General features: G+C 36.3%; 1 protein-coding gene across 4 annotated transcripts in view; it reads right to left on the bottom strand.

The window, feature by feature from the left end:
- The window catches only part of FOXP2 (forkhead box P2), a 63,772-nt gene extending 50,698 nt beyond the window's left edge, over nucleotides 1-13,074 (bottom strand). For 2 of the 4 annotated variants that reach the window (XM_008939517.1, XM_008939518.1), the window contains exons 1-7: nucleotides 12,937-13,068; nucleotides 11,639-11,694; nucleotides 11,503-11,536; nucleotides 9,868-10,015; nucleotides 4,794-4,800; nucleotides 3,381-3,584; nucleotides 1,649-1,753 (exon numbers count right to left, since the gene is read on the bottom strand). In XM_008939517.1, the coding sequence (XP_008937765.1) occupies nucleotides 1,649-1,753; nucleotides 3,381-3,584; nucleotides 4,794-4,800; nucleotides 9,868-10,015; nucleotides 11,503-11,536; nucleotides 11,639-11,694; nucleotides 12,937-13,056 (674 nt within the window). In that variant the 5' untranslated portion in view covers nucleotides 13,057-13,068. Of the gene's footprint in view, nucleotides 1-1,648; nucleotides 1,754-3,380; nucleotides 3,585-4,793; nucleotides 4,801-9,867; nucleotides 10,025-11,502; nucleotides 11,537-11,638; nucleotides 11,695-12,936 lie in introns of all 4 variants that reach the window. The other 2 variants (XM_008939515.1, XM_008939516.1) reach the window with 2 other exon arrangements.
- Between the last annotated feature and the right edge of the window lie 4,426 nt (nucleotides 13,075-17,500).

Genomic DNA, 17,500 nt, shown 5'->3' with positions numbered 1-17,500 from the left:
TATTCTCAGACATTTTTTTGCTGGTGTATAGGACAAAAGCCATGACACTGCTGTCAACCCTGAGTGACTCTGCACCAGAATTATCAAGATGTTCTATGTTGCATTCACATTTTCCAGGGTTATTTGATTCAGGAAAGCAAGAGCATCTGTAAACCTAGCACTACACTGCCTTAATCAAAATGGTTTTAGTGATCATGGATTATAACAAGAGACCTGACATAATGGATGTGCAAAGTCTGCCCACAGAATTAGCATCACTATAGCCTAGACGGATGGAAGTATTTAGAATATGTAGTTTTTCTTGAAATGGAGAATGCTGAAGTTAAATGAATTTAAATTCTTACTCTTAGTAATACTTGGAACACAAGGCTGAATTAGAAATTTCATTTTCCTTTTAATATAAACTTATGTAAATCAGGTGCCTTTAAATCCTACACCATTTTCTTCATTAATAAGCCATTATTTTGACATTCCATTTAGTGCACTGATAAACAAAAATTCATCAGGAATGATACCTACCTAAGATTTGCAAGGCAGTCTAAGTTACTTCATTTAAAACTGAAAGACAGTGTGAAAGATGGAGGAAGCATTGCAAATACTTTATGAAAAGTATTGCTATAATTCTATTTTAAAAGTTATTGCAATACTGAGTACTTGTGGTCTGCTGTTAAGGTGTTTCTGTTATATACCCTGTCGTCTACCATTCGTAAACACATCTTTTTGATGTTTCTGCCAACATCCTGGCAACAAAGCAGTGCAATTTCAAATGAGCTAATTAACTTAATTGTTGATGAAGCATGAAACAGTTCATTCACCCTGTTAGCTGCACCATGACAACATAAGAGTCTCAGCCCCTGAAGTTACTCATCTATATAAGCCTATCTGTAGCTTTCCATTAAGATCTATTGCATGCCAAAATGAGTACAGCTCTTCTGACAAAGACCAGTCCATAATGTACATAGGTAGAAAATCGGTGCTGTTGTTGAAAATTCAAACAAACAGAGAAATACTGGTAACTACTTGAAAAAAATAAAGGAACAAAACCTATTGTATCTTGAACCTGCAGGTGAAAAGCAAAAGCTGTGTCACTTATTGTCTAAATGCTATGATTTAGACAATAGCTGGCAAAACTAAATGCTGGAAGCAAGAACTTTTGACACTAGACCTGAGAGATGCAAACCTACCTGTTCACAGTGTTTTTTTTCTATGTATCTTGTGCACATAGAAGAGTAAACGCAAAAATAAATTATCAGGTGAGAATTAAATGGTCACTCTTAGTCCTTTGTGCTTTTTGTTTTTTACTATACACATTAACTCCCACCATACACAAAATGTCAAAATGTAAAATGTGCCTTCTCATACCCCGACTATCCAATACACAATCTAAAGCATCTCTTAAAATTTTCTGAGGCTCCATTTCAGTAAATGATAATGAGAGGATTAAACACTGTGCTATTGAAGGACCTGCAAAGTGTTCAACGTGAAAGAAAATATAACCATTTGACCCTCTGCAGATAGCCTCAATTATCCAGTTGCTTGGAATGCACAAAAAAAATCTCTGACACGATTTACAGTTAAACTTTGTTTGCCATCTTTCTCGTTCCCTGGCCTTAAACAAGCCTCTACCAATGAATCAAAATCCACCTACTTTAAAAATTGTCCAAAGTCTTCACAAATGCTTTCACAGCCAGGCCATTTGCAAACTCCATGACCATAGAGAGTATGGGAGGCCCCAGTCTCCTCATGTGACGAGCTGTAGCAAGAGAATAAGGCATCAGATTCATCTCAAAAGCCATAATCGTTGGAGGCTGCTAGCGCCTGCCAGGTTACGATCAGTGACAAACAGGTCAAAACAGGTCAATTTAGCTCAGAGCAGTCAGAAAAATTTAATCGTTCTATTGAATAGTTCAACTGCCAAGGCTAGATGATGTTCCAATTAGAGAAGAAATAGAGCCAAAGATGACTGTTAATAAAGGATGAAAAAATAAGATGACTGTATAATACCGTATGCTAATTCTGCCATATGACCTTGGTGTAACATTTACCTATAAATAAAAAATATACTTAGAAGTGATCAATTCTGAGAAGAAATTTTGAAGACAGTCAGAATTCATGAATATTGTGAATGTTTCTACAAAACAGTTGAATTTTCTGCTTAAATCTGTAAAAAATAAAGTTGCCCCCATTAATAAATACTTTTGTGCAGAAGTGTTGCTTCCATTAGCTACTTGGCTTCATAAAAAAAGCCAGCTGTATTCTGTGTCTTTTTTTTTTTGAACCTCTGGGATAGTTTCATTCATGTAGTTATCAAAGAAATTCAGGGGACTGCCCCATGGAGGTGGGTGTCAGCTACACATCCTGAAATGAAGAACCATTCTCTGCGATATAATCACAAAAGCAGTATTAACTAAAAGCACTACTACAAAGGTATTCAGAGAAGTAGCAGTTTTTAAATAACATGGAATAACGACAGAAAAATGTTCTCAGTCACATGAGGACCAGAAACATTTAAGTCATAGTCTTGCATTCTGCATATTAAAATAATTAAATTGAATATTCATTGGAAAACGCAATTATTTATGATTTAAGTTATGTAGATACAAATTAAATTTCAACTTATATTGAGATAATCTACATCTGAAAATACTAATGTATTAACTATGGTGTTATGTACTCTTGTATGTATTTAATCCATTACTTGAAAATAAGCAACAGTGAAGAATATCTCTCAATGTATCTGAAAAATGATTTAAACTTACATCCATATAGTTGAATCCCACTGTGAGACAGTGATGCCAGTGAAAATTTGTATGAAATCTGTCAACTACCTTACTGTTGTGCACGTAAGACGGAAAACTCAGTGATTTTCTTCATGAGAGACAAACAATACAAGAACCGCTTCAATGTACTAATTTTTAAAGCACTTTTACATAGAATATTTGCACTGAATTACAGCTTTAACAACTAACATATATGTACATTTTCTATGAAACCAGCAGTGCAATTTAACTGTAAGGGCTTGATTGCCAGTTGTGTTAACTCAAATATGAATAAAACTACACGCCTACAGACGTGCCCACAAAGGTGCATGTAACCTCTAAACCAGTACACTTTTCTGGGCTTTCTAATTTTTACCAAAATTACTGTTAAGTTCATGTGCTGTATAACCACAGGCAGGTAATTGTCATTGTGTCTGCAAAATTAGACACTGTTATTGAAAATGATGCCCTATTGATAAACAATTCTGAAAAATCAGGTCACCACGATCTCTTAATTAACCTGTATTAAATGTTATTTTGTGATTAGCAGTAATGTGACATGATGTTAAACAACAGCTTCACGTCAAATGATAAGCATAGTTGAAATCTTGTCAGAATTACCTGTCTCGCCTTGCATTTAGAACTGAAGACTGTCCATTCACTATGGAATGATGAGTTATTGGTGGTGATGCTTTGGAAGTGGTGGAGGAGGTAGTAGAGGAGGAATTGTTAGTAGTGAGGTCTAGCCCTCCATGTTTAATGCCATTGTCTTCCATACTGTGAACTCCAGTCACTTCTTTCCATAACTGCTGAATCTCAGCAGGACTTAAGCCAGCTATAAAATGAAAGAGAGCCCCACTAATATAACAAAATAAAAGAGTTTCATATAATGAGCTCAGTGTTATTAGTGGATTAATGCCAACAATAAAGCTGATGCTGTTTTTCCAGCACAATCAACATGTAGTAAAGCATAAAGTCATTTTTCTTCTGTCAGAATCCAGGTAATCTAACTGTCTTCTCTTGTGTTATAAACAGTCAGTTAGAAATCACAAATTTTAATAATATTATACTCCTTCCGAAAACACTGCCTAAGGATCAAAGAGTGAAAGCTATGAAGAACTTGGAACTGCTTCTTGAAAAGGAAAAAACCCAACCCTAAATATACTTCTGGACAAGATTTTTGTGGTCTCCTTAATCCATTTCTTGAACATGGAAACATAGCTCAATGCATCCACAGTTAACTCAGGTTTTAGAATTCCTCTTAATCAAACATGTAAGAGAAAACAGAAAAATGTATTACACTAAGGACACAATCATTTATATTCTCTTTAAACACTTAAGAAGAGCGGGTGTAGGGGAAAAAGGCTGGAGTGAGAGAAATCAGAAAACAAAAATTACATCAGTGAGATCACAACAGGTTTAACATTCGAGCAGAATGCATCTGGCTTTAATTTATGACACCTACCTATTCATTAGTCCTATTTAATATTTACGAAAACAGTTCCATTTAAAAATGTGTCCGAAGAGGCAAAACCGAAGGGACTATTTGGAAAACCAAAATCACTACAGTGCAGACCTAGACACTGGTGACTGCTTAGGCTCCTGTGGAAAACGAATTGGAAGGTCTGGCTAGGAGAAAAAGGAGACTCTGTCTCACCAGTCTCTTGTCAAACTTCTCTGCTATATGCACAGTACTATTCTGGAGTCTAGCCACCAGACCTTGGTAGATAGAGCTAAGATTTGCTCTTTACTCCACTTGTAGCATGGAGACTGGTAGTTTCCAGGATCTATCCACAGCCACAAATAGCAATGGACTGTAGAATGCATTCATACATCTACGTTAGGGTCATCTGGCTTGAGCCGAGTACTTTGCACAGTCACAGAAACTTCCATTACAATATGCCTCTGCCTGAAGTAAAGACACTCCAAACACAGGCAACAGAAAAGCTATGAACATTCTCTTATCTTGCCACTGAACATGCAGCTAAGATAGGAAATTCAGATTTTGAAAGGTGAAGAGTTCATCACAAATACATTACACCTGCCACTGACAGCCTTTTGACATCTCTGTTCCGAAGAACACTGAATTAAATGTGGAAAACAATATCCAGGGAGCATCTTGTGAAAGATATGGTTTAACGGCCATTTTTTTTTAGCCTGATATGGTTTGGGCCAGAGGTATCCTAAAATCTAATTGTTTTCTGTATCTCATCTTCACAAGTGGAATTAGGAAAGACATGCTCGCTGTATACAGATCTGCTGGAGTGCAAAACATTCAAAAAGCTGACATTGCCTAAATTAAATTTTGCTCTTTTTATTTTATAAAAGAGCTAAAATTTATTGTCCTTCAGAAAAGGATTAAAATCTATCTGTTCATACAGAACTTTTCACTGAGGATAGTTTTGTTTGGTAAACAAGACGTATTAGAAAAATGTAAAGATTGTTTTTTCAGTGCTTGGCAAATCTGCTTATTAGATAATGTTTTACTTTGAAGACACAGGAACTCAGACTACTAAAACGGATTTAATAAAAAATTATGAAAAAAACACACTAAGTCCTTAATACTTCTCAATAGCTGTCTCACCATGAAGTGCACAAAGCTATTAAAAATAGGCTAGTAGTGATTTACAGAAATAATTTCTGAAGGTAGTGTGGAAACAACTTAGTTGGAAGGTATTCATTTTTTTAAAATTATGAAAGGAGCTTGTTTTTAGACTATTATTTTCTGTCCTGTTTCTCTACCTTAGGTACTAACACTGTTGGCAAACTCAGTTAATGACAAAGTGAGAAAGAGTTGATTGGAATGTAAGTTTTAACACTGGAGTTTATATTGTAATAATAAAGCAAAAAGCTAGGTTTTAAGGAAGTAAGCAAAGAAGCCAGGTTCTAATTTGCTGCATTAGAGAGATGGGTAACGGGGGTGATGGTAATACTAGTTGTAATTGTTTAATGAAGGTAGGTAATTACTGCCATGTTCATGAGCAGTTCAGCAACATTGCAAATAACCCATTTTAGCGTGGTAAATAATAGTTACCCGCAAATGTAATCACAAATCAAAATGAAAAGTAATGTATTCATTTAGGTGGCATGATATACAGAGTACATTATTTACTTCAAAGTCTTCCCCTCCTCCTGCTGTTGAACAAAATAAACTAATTTTGTACTGAAAAAAAACCCACCAAAACCTAAGAATAAAGCCCATCTGTTTGGATAATCAGAGGGTAAACATATTGTTGTGTCTTGTAGGGAGAAAATTTTCATCAGAGAACACCAAACTTGGGGCCCCGTGGGAGCTGAGTAAGAGCCTCCCCACCAGCTGGGTGAGCAAGTGAAGGCTGGGAGTGGCTGGAGCAAGGGCCCTTCCCATGGGAAGGGTCTCCTGCCCCTCTGGGCAACTGCTGGGCAGCGCCTTCCTCTGCTTGAAGCTACAGTCAGAGCTGTCTCCAGGCTGAGCTGCTCATCTATATATTTTTTTTTAAATCAGAAAGAAGAAATTCATCTCTGGGCTCAGGCTGGTTAATTTTATCACTCCTTCAGAACACTCTGAAAGGCTGCCTTTTAGGATAAAAGGATTAAGGGCAGGCACTTTAAAAGTACAAAGTTAATAAGCGGATTTGTAATTAATTGTAAATTATGGCAATTTTGTCGTTTCTGTGTCTGAAAAAGTCCAACTCTCATTTTACAAAAGACCTGTAAAATGGCTGACAGATATTTTGGTTTGGAAGTAAAAGTAGGGTAAATTTTAAAGTTTCACAGGTTGTGATAACCATCAAAACATCCTGTCCACACTACATTAAAGGAGAAAGGATCAGGAAGAGGATCCAGAGCGGGATAAAAATTAAGTAATATAATGAACAGAGCAAATACTGATTTGCCATGCAGTTTACTAACACCAAGAATCTGAGGATTTTGAGGTTAGTTTTGTAATTCTTTTCATCACTATCTACTCTGTTTTTATATTTGAATAAATGCTTAATAAAACTACCACTTATAAAACCCATCCATGCACCTGTGCTCAATTTTCCTACACGGCCTGATCAAAACTTAGGGCTTGGGGGTTAAATGTGGCTGCTGTTTGGGTGTTTTCCTTTTTTTTTTTTTTTTAAATTGGTATCATTTAGAGTCCTTTGCATTTAGCTAGCATCAACACAGCATCACATGGAAGTAATTCAGAGTGAGCCACTAGCTCCAGATATGGCATGGTGAAAGTCTTGTCACAGAATAAATGCTAAAACACCTTTTGTCTCTTATATATTATACTTGACCATCAAGAAAACATGGTCAACGTTCCTGTCCTTTAAAGGAACTACACTTGGAGCAAATCATTATATTTATATATGCAAACCTCATAGCTATACTTGGAAGTTATGTCCTTTCATATTAACAAATGCAAACCCCATTTTCTTTTTGCTACCAATAATTTTTGGTTTATGGGACTCTTTACAACCAGTAACTTATAAACATTCACCCCCCCGTGTTTCTCTCATTCTTCTAGCCCTCCATGTAACTCAACAACCTAAACAGATGCACACAAAAATATTCGTGTTACACATATGTAAATCCTCCTGTAACCATACTATACATCCTGCAGCAGAGTGGGAGGAGAAAAACATCCTTCTACCACATTCAGAGTGTATTACCTTAAGTAAATGCTGAAGGTTTAATTTAATACTGCCACAGAAAATGCTGGCCATAAAATTTAGTTAATTTTATGAGAAAAAACAAATGAAGTTTGATCCTCTTACTTCTATGCAAACCTCAGTGCAGGGACATCTATGTTAAATTTAGTATTATCTGGATTTGTAGATATTGGATATGTTTGGATGTATCTAGGTGTGTAAATTTATGAGAGAATCTCAACAGATCTGAAGCCTATTTATCTTCATTACACTGTTATACTGGACGGGGTGCTGTACCTTCCTACGAAAGACACAAAGTGCTGTAAGAGAAGCCCACAGAAAGAACTCTGAGCTGGTCACAACTCTGCATTTAGTTGTCTCTTCATTTTAGCATGTTGCTGGGAAGACTTCTACCCTCATCACTCTACCTTCACCTTGCCTGGCATAGAGTAAGTGGCCTTTCTGGAGACACAGAAAGGTTTTCCAGGGGAAGCCACCTCATGTTTTTTAAGTTTGCACATCCATATCAGGGCTATGAAAAATCAATGTCCTATACATTAATTTGTGCATCTAAAGGAAACCTACAAACACAGCAGATACTGCAACTAAGAGAGAAAAATGGAAGAATTAAATACTTGAACTGGAATTCATTATAGTTAAAAAATACCAGGGCATAAGCAAACAAGCTTAATTTATTTTAAAAAGAACAATTCAGATATATTTTAACTGTAAATTTTTTATATTTTTAAATTTCTTTAGTATCAATCTTTTTTGCCATGACTTCAGTTATGCTTAATTGAGCAGAAGACATTTCTTAAAAAGAACTGTTTATTAGTTCTCCTAAAAATGTACTTCAAAAGGTATTTTTTCAATGTTTTTCTACGACAAGTGGATGAACGAGTGTTGCATTAAACTAATGAATATCAATGCAATTGGGTAGGAGTGATGAGAGAAATCTATGGGGATTGCTTAATGTGAGAGAAAACCTGAGGAATTCCTCTTGCAACAGATGGCACAAGAGGGGGCTGCAGAAGGTAAAGCTGTTCTGAGGGTTTCAATTGCTTTCTTCCATTCTGGACCAATGTTACTTTGTACAAAAAAAAAACAAAACAGCATTACCAGTCTCACATCCAAATTCAGGAATCATCTTGCTTCTCCAATGCTATTCTCAAATAATAGTATTTAATGTGATAGCTTACTTAGGGCTCTTCTTTTGTTGTTTTAATTTTTATGACTTTAGATATGCTTGTGTTGTAGCTGTTCCACTCAACACAATGTATGTAATTTACACATTTATTTGGAAACTCTGCTTTCCAGGGACTGAGGTTTTCAGTAGTAAGTCCTTCTCAGGCCTTTATCTGTGGGTTTGAGTTTGGTTTTTTTTTTTGTTTGTTTGTTTGTTTGTTTGTTTGTTTGTTTTTTAATATCTACACTGTAGTCTATATACTCTGTACTCCTCTTTTGTTCATCTGATTTCTGAAGCTTCAATTTCATAATAGTTATCTGGTGGCGGAACCAGATACATACATAAAGACCAATTAAATGCAATGTTACTTGTCATGAATACAGTCTAAACAATGCTCGTTGCAGGACTGGAGTGTCAGAGTATTGTGTAATTTTCATGACAGACTTTTAGCTCAACTATCTATAGTAACATGAACATAAAGACATACCTCATAGGTTATAGACTGAGTCCTTAAGATGGGAAGTATTTGGCCTTACCTTAAAATATAAGCGGGACTTAGCTCCAACTTATTTGCTTTTCAAAAATGAGTGCTCTATTTTCTTTCAACCATGAATGTATTTGTGTGAAGTACAGTTTGAGCTCATTTTAAGCACTGAGAAATCTTGATGAAAGTGACAAAGGGAAATATTTTTTTTCCAGATAACCTTTACTGTTATTTGTCAGTCATACTTCAATAATATTGGAATAACCTCCTTTGAAACTTGTTGTCATACTTAACGTACTTAGTACAAAGGAATACTAAATAAAATGAATGCTAAAGTTTCTCACCAAATTCATGTCATATATTGAAGATTAAAAGTGTTTTTCAATGCCAAACACTTTCTTTTTTTAGAAGAAAAAAAAAGTGAGTTTTGGAATGGCTTTAATATCACTGACATATTTTATATCTGCTCACTTATATTAAACAAAATGATAACATTTCCACTAAATCAGGTTTCAGTAATTCCTCAGAGAAAAGCAATGCTGCTTGAATAGTGTTCCTAACAGGAACTGTTTTCAGCACATAAGGCTAGGAAATATGCATCTTATATCTAAGAAAAAACATGAAAAAGCTGGGTTTTTTTCTATAGGAGTATGCTGTAGAATTTATCAGCCTCCAGAAAATTAGGTAACATGAGTAACAGTTCTATTCATAAAGTATGTTTAAGTGTCATAATGGAAAGTGGCATCTGCTTAGATGCAAATGAAATGGTTAAAAAAGTTGTAAATTAGAAGTGACTCAAATCATATATTACTTGAATACCTTGTGGCAGAGACTGGACAGGAAGAGCAGACTGGCCAGGTGGGATGGAAATGAGTCCCTGACGCTTCAGATGCTGCTGCTGCTGAAGTTGTTGCATCTGGAGGAGCTGCTGCTGGAAGACAAGCTGCTGGGCTGCCAACTGCTGTTGCTGCTGCTGCTATGAAGAGAAAGGGAAAAAAAAAAGCAAATACAGCAGAAAGTAAAGTGTGCAGTAAAGACTAGAAAACCAAAATGTAAAATCAACTTCCTTCCCTTTAATCCCAGTTGTTAAATAATGATGCTATTTGTAGAATACTAAGGCAGTGAAAGCATTTTAAATTTTCTATTATATTCATTCAAGCTATTAGGTGTTATGGGAAAATGGCAAGATACACTTAATGACACGCTAGAAAAAAGGGTCAAGAGAAAGTATATAACAGCTGTTTCAAACAAAAAAAATGCCTAGTTCATGGCAGATGATAACAAATTTATCTATGCTAAAAGTGTAACTATTTAGAGCAGCCTGTGATTTGAAGGCACTCTTGTTTTTCCAATTGACTAAGTTTGGTCTGCAGTGGCCCATGAACGTGGTCTCCAGTGATCTATTAGTATACTGGGATGTAGCCTTCATTTCACTGGCCTGTTAGCTCTCTCTCTTCTCTTGTTGGAATATATTAAAAAGAGCATTGCATTCAGGGCAACAGTGTGCCCTATTATGGAGCAAAAGTATAAGTTCCAATTTCGTGAGGCATTTCAAGACGAACTGAAGTCTGCAAAGACTCAGGAGGGTATGAGAAGGCAGTCACACTTCAGAGAAAGACAAGCTGCTGTGGAAGACCTTTCCTTTCTAGTTTGGGGAAAAGAGAAACTTCTGATGCGCTCACTGGAAAACAGACTGCATAATGGAGCAAGTCATGTGGATTGCCCAGAGCCTCCGGAGAAATACGGGAGCGATTTCTATTCCGTAGTTGATGGCTGTCTGAAATTCTATTCACAAATCCAAACAGAAACAAAGCCTCAGGAGGTCACAACTGCTTCCTCCACGTTTGCATAATGGGCAGCTTGAAGACAACGTCTAGGATACCTGCTGATCAATTTAACTACTTCAACATGTTTTGTTTGTATTATGTTTATATTTGATGCAGTTTGCTGACAAGTGCGAGCTAGGCCTGAGAAGCCCGATTGTCAGGTTGATTTATGAGCACATCAAACTGTAACTTTCTACTCGCCACTCCAAACCTACAGTAGCAGTTCATTAATCAGGGGCCTGTGACTTTGAAATCTGTGCTCAATTGCTCTTTTTCAGCCATGGACTACATTTGCATGCTTTCTGAGAAAAGTAAGGCTCTTTCCCCAGCACAGATTGCCTGTGAATACAAGATAATCAGTACAGTGTCCACCACACAGCTTGTTCTTTGCACACTCGGATTCATTAGCGAACATTAGACGACAGCAGCACCAGACTGCTCAAATCCTGTGTCTCAGAAAGGGGAGCAAGAGAATTATACCAGCACTGCTATTAAGCCCAGTGAAAACATAGGAACAAATCTTTGATAGCTGCATTCTTGCTACAAGAAAAAATCTAAACCAGTCTTGTCTTTTCCAAGCTTCTGACAGCTCAGACTAGTATGCATCAGCAAGTGTCTTTGCTCCTACCTCTTTTGCTTGCTTTCCTGGATGCTGCTGCTGCTGTGTTTGCTGCTGCTGCTTCTGTTGTTGCTGTTGCTGCTGCTGCTGTTGTTGCTGTTGCTGCTGCTGTTGTTGTTGTTGCTGCTGCTGTTGCTGCTGCTGCAAAAGCTGAAGATGTAACTGCTCTTGCTGTTTCTTGTAAAACTCTTGTAGTTGTTGCTGAATAAACCATTTTGACTTTAATAAATAAAGGCAAAAGTTTCAAGTATTATAAATCTCCTAAACTCTTCTAGATTGGCATATGGTAGCGTAGCCATTAAGAATCACCTCATAACAAAAAATGTGATTTGAAGAGGCAGATCTACATACATTTTTTTCCAAGGCGGTTCTGAAATTTTCCAATGCAGATTCCAAAATATCCTAAACAGAAGGGTATAGAAAATCTGTATTCTAAAGGGAATGCAAGAGCCAAATTAACTCCTCAAATAACTACACCTAAGTTCCTCATACGTCCTATATAACAAATCAGAAGCTGTACTCATCCACTTGCAAGAAACCTACAAGTCACTAAGGCCAAACTAAACTGTCTGCTTCTTAGGGGAAAAAAAGTAATTAATCTGTCAATCTCTTTAGCAGGATGCTGGATTCACAACTGAAGGTGAATTGCCTGTAATGATCATGGTACTGGATACAGGACTATTTAAACATGCAATGAGTGAGCTATGACTGCGACAAACAGACACATTGTTTTCTGTATGACAATTAAGCACCCAATCAAAAATCCAGTCTGCATTACATGGAGGTACTGATCATTGATGCTATATTTATTGTAGGAGTAACCAGTTCACAAGTTCTTAGCTGCCAGATTTCGTGCTAAGGAAAGAGCAATCTCCTTTGCCTTCTTAGTCTTATTTGGGGTTAATTTTTTTGATGTAAAACCAAACAAAATTAAAAAAAAATAAAACAAAAACCAAAACAAAAAACAAACAAACAAACAAACAAACAAAAACAAACAAAACAAAAACAAAACCACCACTTTTTCCCATGATGAAACAATCTGTTAAGTTCAAATTTCATAACCGCATACCATTTATGTGACTAAAGGGAGCACTACAGTGTTATGAATTTTAAAGCAACAATTATCTACAACTCTGTTTGCACTTCCTTTGGCAAGTCTACAATTAAAATGTGCCTAAGCACTTGAAAATTTAAATACCAATTTGTTCAGTATTTGTAATGCATCTGCCACTGCTGCTGCTGTTTTTAATAGAATAATGCTTCAAAATCACAATTTCACACTTCTGCAATTAAAACAAAAAAATTAAAGACTGAGAAGCTTCACATTTATTTTCATTCTTTTTGGTGTAATGAGTGATGAAATATCACAAAATAAGACCCATAAAATCTGACACTTGAGTGAATGCCCCGTGCTAATGGTCCAAAGCAGGTAACCCACATTACCTGCTGCAACATAACTGCTTGCTGCTGCTGGAGAAGTGCTTGAAGCTGCTGTGGAGACAACACTTGCTGCTGGAGAATCTGCTGCATTTGCTGAGGGGTGATCACCTGGGGAGTCATCATGGCCACTGACACAGGCACCTGCACAGGGAGAGAAAGATATCATCGTCAAACATGTTTTAGTTTGCCTGCACCACAGCTGTATGTCTTTTTTTTTTTATTTATTTTGCACCAAAGATGGACTATAATTTTTTACATAATATTTATCACTGCAAAGTTCCAGTTTCAGTCAGAATTTGTTATCTTAAGACCACAGTACTGTGGCACTTTACTTCCAGAGGCATCAGATTTGATCAGACTCAAGCTTTATGTTTTGCATCTCTTATGTATTCCTGAAAGAAATTTAAGCATTGGCTAGTACAAATGTGTATTTAAAAATAAATGATCACATGGTAGGGCTCTCAACATTTCATTATCAATCATCTTATCAAGTGTCATAATGTTACGAATAGAAAAATCTATTGAGACTGTTTCAAAAGATATGATTAAAACAGACAGCAAAATAAGTATCTTAAAGCAGTAAATGTTTTACACCATAAAGACACTTAAGTCTAGAAAAATATTTGTGTAATACGTCACTTCAGAATAAGAAAACCTTTCTTGCTCAGCTAGTCTTTTACGGAAGTCTGATTTATTCAGGAATAAAAATGCTACAGACATATTGGAGTGCAGAGCAAAGGCCACCACCTCAGTCACCCAGTCTTTGCAGGAAGAAACATGTTCTCAGTCACTCCTTATTGAAAACCTAAAGTTGGGAAGCCTTTTCATAAGATTATTAGTTTGTCCACTAAACTCAAAGAATGCATTTTGGTGTAGCTGCTGTGTTTTGCACATGGCTTTATTTTCTGTTTCTTATCCACTGCGATGCCTATATATGCATAAACACCCACCTACACACTTGGGTGCAGAGGTGAATACGTGGGTCGCTGGGAAAGACACAGCAAGTATGTGTGGTTGCATATGTAAGAGAGAGAAGTTCCATGGAAGAGCCCGAGGTATGTGCCAAGCCCCTGCAGCAGACACACTGTGTGAATCCATTACCCGAGCTAACCAGGACACGGTCAAACAGCTGTCAGCAGGCCAAGTTTTCCACCCGTGAAAAAGCAGCCACTTGCTTGTCTAGCAAAATTCAAATGTTTTTTTCTGTATAATAGCAAGCTGGCATATAAATACTGCTTTGTGAGATGTTTGTACGAATTTCCAGTCTTCTGTTAATCAGCAAAAATAATATTATTCTTAATAAAAGAAATCATGAACAAATCTTAAGAGAAAAAAACTTCTCTAATATTTCTATTACTTGAACCTATCCCGAAAGGCTTTGTATAAATGTAACACTGAGAGGAAAGAAATGTAAGTCTATATAAGAAAACATAAGAAAAGAAATACGTCCGCTGAAGCTTACTTTAAGAAGACATTACTTCATTTAACATTACACAGAATACCATTTTTCACACAATTCATCACAGCATAAATTACAGTCTTAAAATATTGACCAATCAAAAGTCTGAAAGTAAAAGTACCAGCCATTACTAGAAAGTCTTATAATCTTTTGCAAAAAAACAAATTAATTTTAACAATTAAAATTACGAAGGCCTTACTCTAAAATACAAGTGGAAAAGACAAATGAGACTAGCACTCAGAAACAGACACGTGGGGAGGAATTTAATCTTGGCTCTCACTTGACTCCTATAGTCAACAGAGTAAGGAAATACTGAGGAGGGTTTATGTGATCTAGTTTAGGTATCTATTTTAGCATGGGACGAATCCCTCCCTAAATGTACCTCTCTCTTTCTGTGGAGTGTAGACTGAGTAGACATGAAACTTTCAGATGGTTGTTGCTGTCTATTATACTTTGTGACACATAAGTTCTGTACTACTGGAAACACAATATCTCTATGCAGTAATGCATTATTGTAAGTCTATGTGGTCCTAAGGGCAGGACAAACAAGTTTTTACAAATTTGGGATCCATAAGCAAAAAGCAAAATTCACTGAGTCAAGTCAGTGTCCAATTTCCTCTGAAGTCAACAAGAATTTCCTCTGTTGATGTGGGATTTGAACTTGCCATCTTGTAATGCTTTTGCCTCAGTGATACTCTTCAGCTACCATATGTCACACAGAAATAAGAAGGCAGAGAGGAGGATGGACATCTTCCCAAATAAACCATTACCTTTAACCTTGGCAATAATTTTCCTAACACTTACATGCTTATTAACACCACAGATGGCAAATGGTGAGTGCTACATACTTCTCTTACCTTTACATCCCCTCTATCTTTCCTTTGTGTATTTTCAAACACAGAAGTAAAAAATTTGATCTAAACATAGTGCAAATCAACCCAACTCTTAAGTGGCACTGTTTATTCATGCTCTGTCATAAAGACTCCAGTCAGTAAGATGTTCAGTAAGACTCGTGCTGCTGCAAGAGGCCTCTGTTCCTCAGTCTGAAATACAGATTCCCCTTTGCCAGACATATTTCTTCTAGCTTTTATAGCACCTGCTCTGTATCTCCCTGACTGTGTACTTGCTCTTATACTTGGAGACACATCTCCTTTGCAGTATGCTCTAAGAGCCTTTCTCCTCAAACTTGTTTTTTCCCGTATTTTTCAACAGTTGCTTTAAACTGTATAAGCTGAAGTAGAGAACCTAATACCTGTTTATCAGGATGATGGACACATGCATGAAAAAAAATGGCAGTCGAGATCATTAGTAAAAATACATATTTATGTGGATAATATTGCCTGTAACAGAATTTTATGTGAAGATCCGATGTGTGTGTGTCATACCTAATATCTCTTTTTTTTCCCATAGATAAAGGGCAAGGCATTTTGAAAACCGCTTGAATTTTAAATTAGCAAAATGTATTAAGCAAAGAGATTTCTCTAATTGTAATTAGGTAATATAAATTGCTACATTTCACAGCCTTCAGTGATACACCAGACTGCACTTTATTTCTTACTGGCATAGCATTACTGTGCTATCTGGGTCGGAAGACTATCAGAAGCCTGCTATTTTATGGCCAATTATGTGCATTAGGTACATTTCTTTGGTTTGTGTCTGCATTTTTCAAGATTTCTGATCTGATTTTACAAAAGTGTAGCAAAGAGGCAAACTCTGACTCTTTTTCATAGAAAACTTCCAATATATCTGAAGTCAGTTCAGGTAGAGGACAGTAGAGGGACTCTGAAAAAAACAGATGATTAAGTAAGTTACAGGGTTTGTTGGAACAGGCCACAGACTCCAAACAAATTCTTGGTTAGAACTCTCATGAAAAGCTGAAGTGACAAAGTGGAATGTGACTTATGAATGTAACCCATTTGTTACAAGGCATCCTCAAAGAAACTGGATTTCCAACTCTGTCTGAAGACATCTGTACTCAGTCACCTGAAGATGACTAGGTACAACAACCCTACAAAACACAATGGGTAGAACAGACTCTGAAGACCATGTAAATTTTTCAGCTCCATGATGGACCCTGTTGGAGATTTCACGTTTTAAGTTTTTTTTCATGTTTCTGATGCAGGCTGTCCCCCATTTCTTTGGATTAGTTTACAGGTCCCACTAAAAAAAACCCAACACTATAGATATGTAAAAAACCTAAATTTTTAAACACATCTAAATAGCATTTCAGGCAAAATCAACTGTAAACTGCTTTACACACAAATGTACTAATAAAAGAAGAGCTACAATGTAGAATGGAAACATTGGTAGTAGAAATTAGACAGATGAACATGGATGCTGAAACGAAGACAGAACTTCTTTGGAAACTAAGAAATCTGATTTTTCCTTAGATAAATTTCATAGAGAAATGGTGGAGGTTGAGCTTATGTATTTAACATCATTCTTAGTCATACATGAAAAATTCAGCTTTACCTGTGGAGAAGCTTGTGATGTAAATACTCATCTATTGTTCCTATGAACTAATTGATAACAGGAATCACACGAATTTACGTATGTTTTTAATGTTGCCTACAAAAATAATATTCCTAATGGCATAAATGGAAGGCAGCACAAATAGCCTACACCTTCACTAAGCTTTTCCATTTTTTAGAAGCCCTGAAAAACTGTACACGTAATTTCTAGAGATGTCACCCAATCCGACTTTGATTAAAAACAAATACAACCAAAGGAGACAACACACTATTTTTATTCCAAGTTCCTTATATTTTGAGAGTCAGGTATTGATAATGAAAATTACATGCAAAACTTGACCTTACTTTTCAGAGCTGTTGAGGAAAATCACAAAATCACATATATTAGTCACATTCAGAGCCAGTTCAAGCTATGTAGGAATTATTTCTTTGTTACAGACAGAGGAAACAAGTCACAGCCTTTAAGTAATTAATCCAAAGTCACATGATATTTTAAGTGGCAGATCTGAGAACAGAACTGTTCAGTAAGACAAGTCTCTCTGGCTTATTGAAAGAAGTATAATTAAACATTTAATGGAGAAACTTCTCTCTGTAGAATCCTTCCTTTAAAAATAAATGTAGGTATGAAACCACACAT

Source organism: Merops nubicus, unplaced genomic scaffold (genome assembly GCF_000691845.1).
Source record: "Merops nubicus isolate BGI_N331 unplaced genomic scaffold, ASM69184v1 scaffold4064, whole genome shotgun sequence".
Classification (NCBI taxonomy): domain Eukaryota; kingdom Metazoa; phylum Chordata; class Aves; order Coraciiformes; family Meropidae; genus Merops; species Merops nubicus.
This window is presented reverse-complemented; position numbering and strand designations above follow the sequence as displayed.